At 44.1% G+C, this 12,180-nt stretch overlaps 1 protein-coding gene and 1 long non-coding RNA gene across 10 annotated transcripts in view; both read left to right on the plus strand.

The window, feature by feature from the left end:
* MCTP2 (multiple C2 and transmembrane domain containing 2) overlaps positions 1–12,180 on the plus strand; it is a 243,480-nt gene that overhangs the window by 162,843 nt on the left and 68,457 nt on the right. For all 9 annotated transcript variants that reach the window (XM_011282736.4, XM_045058862.1, XM_045058861.1 and 6 more), the window contains 2 exons: positions 3,197–3,271; positions 5,368–5,487. In XM_011282736.4, coding sequence (XP_011281038.3) covers positions 3,197–3,271; positions 5,368–5,487 — 195 coding nt within the window. The remainder of the gene's footprint in view (positions 1–3,196; positions 3,272–5,367; positions 5,488–12,180) is intronic.
* LOC123385821 lies at positions 9,052–11,037 on the plus strand. Its single transcript, XR_006598897.1, has 2 exons — positions 9,052–9,780; positions 10,569–11,037. It is a non-coding gene; the product is annotated as an uncharacterized LOC123385821 (long non-coding RNA).

Here is a 12,180-nt window from a genome sequence, read left to right on the forward strand (position 1 = left end):
CTATAAAATCAGTTCGGGACAATCCGGTTTTCAGCTCGTATTAATCCTGTTGAGCCAGTAGAATTGATGGTGTTTAATTCTCAATACATCTAAATGTCAAAGAAAAAGAAAAAAGCAAAAATTGAAGGCGAAATTCGTGTTTTATCTTTATCACCTGTAATGTTCTCTAAGGCAACGATTGGGGGTCAGACAGGTATTTTCAAGCCTCTGACATGTTATTTAGTTGTTAAAGTAGATGTCTTGCGAGCCAACACTATCAAGACAAGTAATTACCCATTTGGAAAGTACAGTTAAGGGAGGAATTTTTAAAGCGTACCTTAAACCTTTAGTTCAATATAAAATATGTAAATATTCCTTTGCCAATCTTTAGGTGTGGGCATAAACATCTGTTTAAAATTTTTTTTTAATGTTTATTTATTTTTTGAGAGAGAGAGAGACAGAGTGTGAGTAGGGGAGGGGCAGAGAGAGGGGGAGACACAGAATCGGAAGCAGGCTCCAGGCTGTGAGCTGTAGCCCAGAGTCTGATGCGGGGCTCGAACTTACGGACCCCGAGATCGTGACCTGAGCCGAAGTTGGATGCTTCACCAACTGAGCCACCCAGGCGCCCCCAAAATCTGTTTTTTTTTATAGCATGGATCATGTTTAGTTCTATAACATATTCCTTGCAGCAATATACTCATAACATCTATAATAATACCTAGTTTCTGGTTTTTTACAAGTGGAGATCTACTTGAAAGATACTCAAACAATCTGAATATAGAATTTTCCAGACTGTTTTTTTTTTTCCATCAAACCATTACCTCAATAACAATATCTTTTTTAGTGACTGACCTCGTTATCAAGGCTTTCTAGAGCAACATACATTTCAAGTCTTCGGGTCCATGCTTGGATTTCAATGGTTTCTATGATAATTGATTAAAAATGTGGAATTATGATAATGGGCAGAACTGGCATAAACAAGTTCAGAAGTCAGCGCAGTTGATTCTTCGTAGACCTACAATTCGATGGTTGTGAGCAGATTCCTAAGCATGCAGAGAAGTGGCCTACTTAGCTGTGACCATGCATATGCCATGGTGTCAGCAGTAGGTTCTAGAAAGGAAAAGGAGAGCACAGGTTAATCCAGTTAGTGGTATACACGAATGTAGGATAATGGAGCTTTTACAGTAATTATAAGAATGGCGGCCATTTAGTGGCCACCTACAAGGGCCCAGGCTCTGACATTATTTCATTTAATCCTCGCGCTAAACCTGGTAAATAGGTATCATTAATGCCATTTTATGATGAGCAAATGGAATTAAATAAGAGAGCTGATTTACTAGTAAATGAGTGAGTCAGCATCCAGCTCCAGATCTTTCTGTCTCTGCAATTATTCCCGTGCTGCCCTGTTTCTTGTTTAGTGTAGCTCAGAAATTATTCATAAAATCAAGGACGGAGACATTTTTATGTTTTTATTCTCCACAATGCTAGAACTCTGGGTACAGTCTTCAGTCTGGAAGTGGTTGGTGTTACTTCCTCTTTTCCCCCGTTGATTCGCCTTCAAGGAAACTCCTAAGTGCATCTTGTGCCACAGATGACCCTTCGTTTCCTGTTTTCTTCTGACAAGCACTTGAGTATAGACTACGCACAGGGGGCTCAGTGAGTGCGGCATCCGACGGTGGCTCAGGGTCGTGATCTCACAGTTTGTGAGTTCGAGCCCCTCTTCGGGCTCTGTGCTGACAGCTCAGAGCCTGGAGCCTGCTTCCGATTCTGTGTCTCCCTCTCTCTCTGCCCCTCCCCTGTTTGCACTCTGTTTCTCTCTGTCTCTCAAAAATAAATGAAACATAAAAAAAAAAAAAATTTTTTTAAATGTCTAGATTATGCACAAAGGTAAAACCTGAGTTTTAGGGAGGAAAGCTTTATGAAAAATACATGCCAGTTAGATGATTTTCCAGTTGTCCATCTGATGAAGAAGGACTTGAATTTTATTCCTTGAGACTTTCCTAGAGTATGGTGATTGGGACAAACCGCTTCACCTCTCTCAGCCTCAGTTTATTCCCCATAAAATGGGTCTCAGAGGATACATCTCCTTATTTTTCCATATACTTGGGAGGAAATGAGATTCTCGGTGGAAAGATGTTTCTATAAGCTGGAGACCGGTTTTCACAGACCAAGTATTCCTGGTAAAAATACAGTTTTTTTTTTTTAATTTTTTTTTCAGCGTTTTTATTTATTTTGGGGACAGAGAGAGACAGAGCATGAACGGGGGAGGGGCAGAGAGAGAGAGGGAGACACAGAATCGGAAACAGGCTCCAGGCTCTGAGCCATCAGCCCAGAGCCTGACGCGGGGCTCGAACTCACGGACCGCGAGATCGTGACCTGGCTGAAGTCGGACGCTTAACCGACTGCGCCACCCAGGCGCCCCAACATTTATTCATTTTTGACAGACAGAGGGCGAGCAGGGGAGGGGCAGAGAGATAGTCAGACACAGAATCCAAAGGGGCTCCAGGCTCTGAGCTGTCAGCACAGAACCCAACGCCAGGCTCGAGCCCACAAACTGAGATCATGACCTGAGCTCAAGTCGGATGCTCAACCAACTGAACCACCCAGGTGCCCCTTGAAATTCTTACTTTTTTTTTTTTTAATTTTTTTTCAACATTTATTTATTTTTGGGACAGAGACAGACAAAGCATGAACGGGGGAGGGGCAGAGAGAGAGGGAGACACAGAATCGGAAACAGGCTCCAGGCTCTGAGCCATCAGCCCAGAGCCCGACGCAGGGCTCGAACTCACAGACCGCGAGATCGTGACCTGGCTGAAGTCGGAAGCTTAACCGACTGCGCCACCCAGGCGCCCCAAAAATACAGTTTTAAAACCCTGAGAAGGAAGTCTTGCTTTTTAGAGACTAGTCCAAGAACTTCATGAACCCGCTCTGGGCCGTGGTTACAACACCTCTGGTGATTTTCACAGTGGATACAGCTCACTCCAGAGTCTTCTGGATCCTGTCTCACCTGCCCAAGTGACTAGTTGGTGAAATGAGATCCCCGGAAACACGTGCGGAGCCCAGAGATTAGTCTCCATTTCCCTGCTCCCTGCCGGGGACCTTGGGATCAGAAGATACTGGTTTCCACGTTCTTCCCAGTCATTAACGAGAAAAAGAAGAGAATGAAGTCCATTTAAATGCTGCCCTTTCCTCTTTCTCAACAATGATGTCTTTCTAGGTCAAGGCGAGTATTAGGACCTTTACTCCCAGAGAAAAGCGCTTTGTTGAAGATAGCCGCAAGCTGTCCAAGAAGGTAGGTGGGTACAGTCAACTGGCTTGTGAGTACACTTAGCACCGGAAGTGCTTATTAGTCATTACTTAGCGGCTCGCCCCACCTCCCTCCTCCCCTCCCTTCCGTCCTTCCTTCCTCCCACCCTCCTCTTCCTCCCCTTCCTCCTCTTCCTCCCCTTCCTCCTCCTCCTTCTCCATGTCTCCCTCTTCCCTCTCTCTCTCTGTCTCTCTCTGTCTCTCTCTCTCTCTTCCTCCACCCCAGCATCTCTCTCCAGCCCTGCTCCTTCCTTGTCCTCCCATCTGTCCCAAAGCAAGTCAGCACAACAAGAAGGGAAAGACTGGAAACCTATGTTGGATGAAGCAGAAGGAGTCAGCCGCCCATTGATCTCCTGGATCGTTCTATAACCTAGTGTCAGCCTCTGTAGACGTTCTCCCGAATTTACTGGACGTGCCTAGCCTCCTTCAGGTAGAGCCAGTTCCCTGTCTGCCCTTCCAAGGCTTCCGGGAGGTGCTGTGCCCAGAGAGTCCTTCAGTGGATCAGCCCAGCGGATCTTAGGGGCGTCTAGCCTGGAGGTCACCCACGGCCTGCTCCTGCCACGTTCTTATTGTCTAAATATTTGGAATGTGTTGGCATTTTACCTCCTTATGAGTTAACTGCTCCCACCCCCCCCCCCCCCCCCGCCACCGCCTGTTTCCCTTAATTCCTCTCTCATCAGTTTAACAAAAAGTGAAGATCGTGGCCCAGAAGGGAAAGTTTTGAATTTTTTTTTTTTTTTTACCGTGACCTTTATGTTTCTTTTCAGAGTCCCTCCCTGTCTTATTCCGATGACACAGTTCAGAATTTCACTCGGTACCTATTGTCCCTCTTCAGTTGTGTAACAAAGAACAAAGTGTCCCTTTTTTAAAGTGTTTATTACTTCCACCATTTCCTGAGGGGTGAGCAGCTGTGGATTACATAAAGCAGTTAAATATAAATGCATCTCCTCAGCCTTTCGTTTCCCATGAACTTGTGGGCACACTTGGGAAGGGCCTGGGATGTCTTTCGAAGGGAGCATCCCAATGTTTTCTTTCGGCCTGCCATAACATGGAGTGTGATATGTGTTGGGTGTAATCTGAGTAAATGTCATTTCTTCTTCTTCTTCTTCTTCTTCTTCTTCTTCTTCTTCTTCTTCTTCCTCCTCTCCTCCTCCTCCTCCTCCTCCTCCTCCTCCTCCTCCTTCACTACCACTGCCTCATGCCCTATTTACTTGCAAGTTAAAACCCAAGTGGAGGTAGGTGGGATAGCTGCTTGGCAAACAAGTTGAAATGAATCTGGGCACAACTGGGAGAAAAGACGTGTCCTTTGCCAAACAGGACCTCCACGTGGGGTGGCTTTGAGCTCTGAGAGCATCAGGGGACTGGGGGGCTGAGATCCTGGGGTATGTTAGGATCCTCCCCACGTGCCTCTCGCCCCTGTGTCGCCATGTTTTTACACAGTTGAAGCTTGTGTTTATGATCCGAGTGCTTGAGATCACTTACCATGTGACAGCCACCGAGCCCCTAAATTTTCTTCACAGTCTGCAAGGTTAATACCAAGATGGACCCCATTGTAGAAGACAAGAGATGTTAGGAGGTAGGAGAGCTGGGTTCTCCTCCCAGAATTATATTTTCCTCTAGGCTTTTTTTTTTCCTGGACTACGTGAGTTAGAATACTTGTACATTTAGTTTCCAAAGCAAAACCATCCATTTACTTCCAAACTAAAATAGATATTCACTCCCATGTTCTCTCTCTACCTATCCCCCTCTCTCCCTGCCTCCCCCACCGCACACAAATTCACACACACACGAAATGCCAGGCTGCTGTAGCTTTTACCAGCTCAGTTCTGTCCCGAACACTATTACAACAGGCTCTTCTCCATCAAAAGAGCTGTAAAATGCATTGTATGTTTTTCCCTCTCTGGATGATCGTGTTAAAAAAAAATTTTTTTTAGAAGAGGTGTTAGGACTTTTGCTTTCTATTATTATTTTTTTAATTGGCAGCTATACACAATATAATTTAAATGCCCAAGCTGCCTGATCTAAAGAGAATATTTGGAGTATTTAAATCTAGTTCCCTGTTTTCCATTTTTTTTTTATTAGATCTTATCAAGAGATGTAGACCGTGTGAAAAGAATCACCATGGCAATGTGGAATACAATACAGTTCCTTAAAAGCTGCTTCCAGTGGGAATCCACGTTAAGAAGTGCAGTAGCGTTTGTGGTAAGCTTCCTTTTTTATGTTCAGATGATTTGCCTCTGAGTCCCAAATCCAAATGCAGATGGGTTTTATTTTACGGACGTGAAGCAGAATAACACGCGTTCAACATAGCTGAAGTTCACACCTGTAAGGAAACCGTAAATGGTATCCGTTCATCTTTCCGAAATACACCGTAGCATGGGTGATGATACTGGAGATGTCTTTGTAAGACTGTACTTACATCAGATTTGCCATTGGAAATCCTTTAAATTACCCAAATCTTACTCCTATGCTATCAGTGAATTTAAGAGATCCAACGTTTAGATATTTTTAAATGGTTTTTATTCTCTTAAGAATGTGTCTCTGTACATGGTGGTGATTATTATATTAGCATTAACTGTGTCTGTATCAGTCCCTCCGTGGTATACATTTCTCTCCTCCTGTCCCAGTGAATGCCAGTGTTTTTTTTTGAAAAAGGACAGGTGAAAAATCACATGACTACATTGCTCTAATTTATGTGTTGAGTAAGTATTCACCAATTTGATCCCAAAATTTATTCATATCAAACCACTTGAGTCATAATTGATGACCTCCCATTACACGGTGACCCAGCACCACAAAAGAGAGTGACTGATGTGTGTGAGATGCACTCTTCTCTCTGATGATGCCGGCCCGTCCTTATGAGGTGTAATAAAATCACAGAATCTCAGCAGAGCAGCAAGAGATCTTAAAATCACCCAAGTTAACCACTGAGAGTCCAGGAATCTGACGAGGCCTTGAAAGTTGGTGCAGTGCCCCTCACATTACGTCTCTGGACATTCTCCGCCATTTGCAAGAGGACTTGTTCTTGATGAGATTGGTCTTGTCAGACGTGGGAGGAGAAACCAAATCTCTCCACTGCTAATCTGGTGCCTTTTATATCACGCCATTAATCTGTGTAAGGTGCAAAAATCACAATAGGGCCTAATGGGGATGTGTGAGTGATTCTGAGTCATGATCATTGGTGAATCATGATCCATCTTGTCTCTGGTTTTTGTTGTTGTTGTTTGTTTGTTTGTTTGTTTGTTTGAATTGTCATTGGTCTCTCCTACCCCACAGGCATATCCTCATTAAAACACACACACACACACACACACACACACACACACACAACGACAACAAAAAAAACCCAAGATGTCTGTGGCTTCAAGGTCACTCCCAATGTATCCATAAGCAAGTGTACCAGCTCCACAAGAGGCTTTTTCTTTGCCATGGAGAACATTCTGTTAGGTCTAATTAATTTTAGATTTTCATTGCTTCAAGATGTAGCAGGCCTCTCATGGCTGCGACCTTGACCTTTAATATACTTTTTCTTTGGTCTGCACTTGCTGAAAATAATCGGCCGTAGTAAAAACATGAGTAAGAATGTTATTAATCCGTATCTGTCTTTGTCTTGGCATTTATTCATCTTCTTCCCTTTCTTACGTTCTCCTCAGCTGGGGGCTTCATGCGTTGGCTTCCTCTTCAGCCTCCTCCCCCCCCCCCCCACCCTTCACTCCCCACCTGAGTTCTCTTCAAAAACTTTCCACGGAATGTTCTCTTGTGATTCTGGGCAAAAGAGGAAAGTCAACACAATTGGTGGCTCCTTCCAGTCAGCACCCCAGCCAGCCCCTGTGAGGAGGAGAGGATTTCCTCCCTCTTGAGCTTGATTTCTGGCAGTGTGATTTTTAGAAAAACAGAGCTCCATTGCACTGGCTCATGTAGGGGTGTGACAGAAATGATTAATGGGCTGCCGGCCTGATCTGAGGAAAGATTAGAACAAATGAATAGAAATAGGTTGTCTGCTGGGGGGGGGACTTCTAAACGGGAAGGGAGCTTTGGCAGTGGGGCCCCCTGTGCCCCCGTCCGGTGTGAGGGTCGTCCCTGCGGCCACCGCACCGGGGAGCACACGGCCAGGCTGGCAGCCGCAGGCGGCCACATCATCCTTTCAAGGCCCCGTGGCCCACAAAACGGAAGATAAAGGGGGCTCTCTTCTCGCTGGCTCGCCACAATGTGACTTCGCAAGAATACCTGGGTGTGGAAGACGCTGGGAGTCTCCACTGTCGGTGTGTGGCAGGGCACATTTGCCACTGGGCATCGGTGAAACCGTGCAATCATTTAGGAACGATGCGCATGCGCCTTTTCTCTGAAGGGCCTGGAACGGAGGGTGCTGCCTTAAAAGCAGGCAGTCTTCAGTTTTAATTTGAAATTCCATGTTGGAATGTTCATCTCAGGCTTGCTTGGGCCAGCCGTGGCGGATGTCAGCGATACGACAGATCCGGAGAGGTGGTATCTCCCCTCCCTAAGCCGATGAAGTGTAATCTTATTAGAGAGTGTCTCGGCCGGCCCTACGGTCATGGTCATTCCAAGACTATTTCTGCTCCTAAGGCAAGAGCGTGCAAAGACAATATTTTTAGGATAGAATTAAAAAAAAAAAAAAAAAAAAAAAAAAAAAATATATATATATATATATATATATATATATATATATGTTAGTCTCCCTTACTATATTTTAAGATTATGGGCATCCAAGCCTTCATTTGGGGGAAAATATTTCGTTTTTGTGGCTCTTGCCTACTTACTTAGGTTAGCCACCTGTAGAGTATGGATGGGTGATTTCAAGCTTAGGGGCCACCCTTGGCTGGGGTCCTGGGTCCTTGCCTCCGTGGACTCCGTTAAGGGTTGTCTTTCTGCAAAGTGTTGGATCCTCAGGTGACCTGGGCCAGAGAGAGAGGAAGGGGAGCCCGTAATGCCAAAGCCGCACTTCTTCTCTTATATCCATCGCTGCCTCCAGATGGAGAGCACCGGACTTGTCCCTGGTGGTGCACATTGCTTCCCTCCTGTGACCTACGGAGGACAGACCTGAACCGAGGTCTCAGGCCAAGGTTTTACTAAACAATAGGATGGCGTTTGAAGGCCTTTCTGTATCCGAAACGAGGATGAGCGGTACCTGAGGGTTCGCTGCACAGGTGTGAAAGGAACCATTTTTGCCAAGCCTGCTCCTAGTGGGGATTTTCCTTCCCCTAGAGGTCCAGGAAGTGACTCTAGCGTTGTAAGCTAAGGGCAGAACTCAAGGCATTTTTTTTCTAACTTCTGTTCTGTCAGATGACGTAAAATAGCCTGTTGACATCACGTCAGAGTCTCTGTTTTCAGATGATACAGAGCATGGGCATTGTAGGATCGCGTTCAGTGTATTCTGGCTATTAATATTAAGACTCTGTGAAAGCAGGGGTACCTGGGGGGCTCAGTCGGTTAAGCGTCCCACTTCAGCTCAGGTCATGATCTCAGGGTTTGTGGGTTCGAGCCCCGCATCCGGCGCTGTGCTGACAGCTCAGAGCCTGGAGCCTGCTTCAGATTCTGTTGTCTGCCTCTCCCTCTCTGCCCCTCCCCGGCTCGCACTCTCTGTCTCTCAAAAATGAACATTAAACAAATTTTTTAAGACTTTGTGGGGGCGCCTGGGTGGCGCAGTCGGTTAAGCGTCCGACTTCAGCCAGGTCACGATCTCGCGGTCCGTGAGTTCAAGCCCCGCGTCGGGCTCTGGGCTGATGGCTCGGAGCCTGGAGCCTGTTTCCGATTCTGTGTCTCCCTCTCTCTCTGCCCCTCCCCCGTTCATGCTCTGTCTCTCTCTCTGTCCCAAAAATAAATAAACATTGAAAAAAAATAAAAAAAAAAAAAGACTTTGTGAAAGCAACGCATGCATTTTCTAAAGGTTCCTATGGGTGTGTATATGGATACATCATTATCTTGTTGAAAGCAGGGTTAAAGACAAGCAGCTTATCAAGCTACAAGTCCGCATGGTGTTTGGTCACAAGTGGGTGGACAAACATTGAAGGACTTATCTTATTAGACTGTCCAGGCGTAAACCTCTCCACCATGGGATTCATCCCCTGTCCACTTACATGGGTGGCCGTCTTCTCAATACTCCGAGAGGAAAGTTGTCTTTAATTCGCTGACACCTGCCAAGCAAATGCGACTATGTAATGTTTAATTCATTGTTATGGTCAGAAATTAAATTGGGGTTTTTTTCAGGGCAAACCATTCCACACCATGCGTCTGCGGGCTCAGTTTTCTTTATTTGCTGGAATGACTGCGGAAAATTTTGCTCATTATGTCTTTTGAGTCTTTCTCTTTCTTCCAGGTTTTCTAGATGTGTTACTGCATTGCGTTTCCTGAGCTTTCCTGGTTATCAATTAAATATTCGTTTCTTTTCTTTTCTTCTGCTCAGAACGTCATATTCTCAGCTTTTTCCAATTGCAAAGCAAATTCATATGAGATGTCAGCTATTGACAAGGGTCAAAGGTAACTAAAAATCATGCCTCGAAGAAGCACATCTGTGTGTTTCCCTATGACTGGGTTTGTAATTACATGTGGTATTTCATAGACCTGTGTGTGGTCATTCTCAGACATAGACTTTGACCTCTCGGGGTCGTTAATAGCTCATGTTTCAGAGCTTACTGTGTGTTAGGCACAGTCCGAAGCATCTTACAAGTGTTACCAGTTAGAGGTCTCACCAATACCTGCTGATGTCGATATCGGTTATTACCTTCTTTATACGGATGACAAAAATGAGCCCAAAGAGGTAAACTAGAGTATCAGAACTCACAGGCTTTTAAGAAGCATGGGCTGGGATATTAACCCAAATCACCAGGCTATAGAGTCCATGTGTTTAACCATTGGGCTATACTACCTCTCACTGATGTTCAAGATGCAGTGCTTATGGTCCTTGTATTTAGATAGATGATAATAACTGTAGGGACATCTATATCGGTCATTTCAGATATGTATTTAGATGTTATGAGTGGGTGTTAAGCCTTTTCCAAGATGCCTTGTGGGGGGGGGGGAGAAAACCCTCATCATTTGAGTGGGAATAATTCTCAGTCATGATCATCGTAATCACAAGAGATAGAGCCAGAATTAAAGAGGCACAAGGTGCAAATGTCTGTACTATCTCCGGAGAACAGCCCAGACCCTGGGAATCATGTGTGTTAAGACATCCTTGGAATAGCTTGATAGTCTGGAAAATCTCAGTGCCTGGTTCCAGACTGAGCCCCATGTGGGAGACTGAGTTATTTTTACCCACTTTGTAGGGGAAGGTCTTGGATGATGGAGAAGGATTTTCAAGAGAGCGTGAAGGCTGAAAACCACTCCATGAAAGGGTCATGGATGGAATCTACACTTTTGCCAGATTCTTTTTGAGAATTCCAGGTTGTTCAAAATAAGGGATGGGTAGAGCCAAGCACATTCATCTATGTATCTACATTAATGCATTCCTTCCAGATGTCTTAAAACAGCAGCTATCAGAGAAATAGACCCATATTTCTAGTGTGTGGGGGCGGAGAATGGGTGCTCTATTGTCTATCCCTGTATTTCAGTACAAATATGTGATTTAAAGATAGTTAAGATGAATTGAATTTGCTCTCAAAAGATAATTCTGCGTTGTGATGTTTATATTGTGAAACCAACCATCCGTGTGGGGTTTTTGTTTGTTTTGTTTTTCTATTGGGAACTTGAATGTAACAAACCCCAATATTGTCTATAAAGAGACCTAAAGTTGCATTGTGGCTTAAGTGAATTATTTCTTTTTCATATGACCAAAAAAAAAAAAAAACCAAGAAAAAAAAAAACATTTACTTGACAGATGGCGTCATCAGAAGATTATTTTAAATAACCAAGGCCTCCTAATGCTGTAAAAAAGGATTGCATTTTTTTTTCATTTTTCCACTAGTGTTTCAGGCACACACCTATTGCATCAAGCAAAGGAGGCAAGTCTGTGGGGCATTGATGGATTCCTTATTTTATTAAATTTTTACTTGGACGTTTGATGTTAAAAAGCAATCTAAATCTACCATATATCAATGGGTCTCTTCATAAAGCTATGATTTTAACATCTGTGACTTTTTCCCTCAATTTTTTGAGTGTCAGAAAAATGAAGAATTTCTTCTTCAGGGTCGACAGGGCCTGCAAAATGATACATAATTTAAAGCATCAATCAACCTGCCTGGCCCCTCCCTGTAAGGTTAAAAAACACCATTCCCCACTTTCTTAGTGATGTCCCGTAGTTAACATACACAAATCCTTCACTTTTAGAGATCTTGGGATGTTGAGAAATATGAAATGATTTCACACTGAACTCAAAAACAACAGCAGCAGTAACAGAATGGACACTTTCAACCCACACGCGCACATGTGCTTAAACATATGCACACACACATGCACACACACGCACACACACACAGACTAAGAAGCAAAGGTATTCGGGGAATACAAAGTTTCCCCATGGAAGATTTTGTGAGAACGGTTTAGCTAGCATTTCATAGGAGATCCTGAGGATTGCTTCTGTCCATGATCCATTCCGTGGCCTGAAGAACGTTCAGATTGAATTTACTTTGCTACGCACAACCACTATCACGTGGAATTTTGTTTCAAATAGGACTATTAAAATAGTGCTGGTCCGTATCTTTTTGATGCTTCTGATATTTATGTGTTCACTGTGTCTAAAAGATTTACCTCTTCTTTAAGTTCTATCATCAATTTATTTACAACTAGATGCACCTGCATTTGATCAAACATTTGGTGGTGGTTTCATATCCACCAGAAGTCAGTTGTCTGTGCAAAACAGACATCCCTGCATGTTTGGTAGGTGTTCTTGCACTTATAGCTCAAGGTTAACAGTATTTCTCTAAAGCCGAAAAAAAAATC

This window comes from Felis catus, chromosome B3, assembly GCF_018350175.1.
Source record: "Felis catus isolate Fca126 chromosome B3, F.catus_Fca126_mat1.0, whole genome shotgun sequence".
Classification (NCBI taxonomy): Eukaryota; Metazoa; Chordata; class Mammalia; order Carnivora; family Felidae; genus Felis; species Felis catus.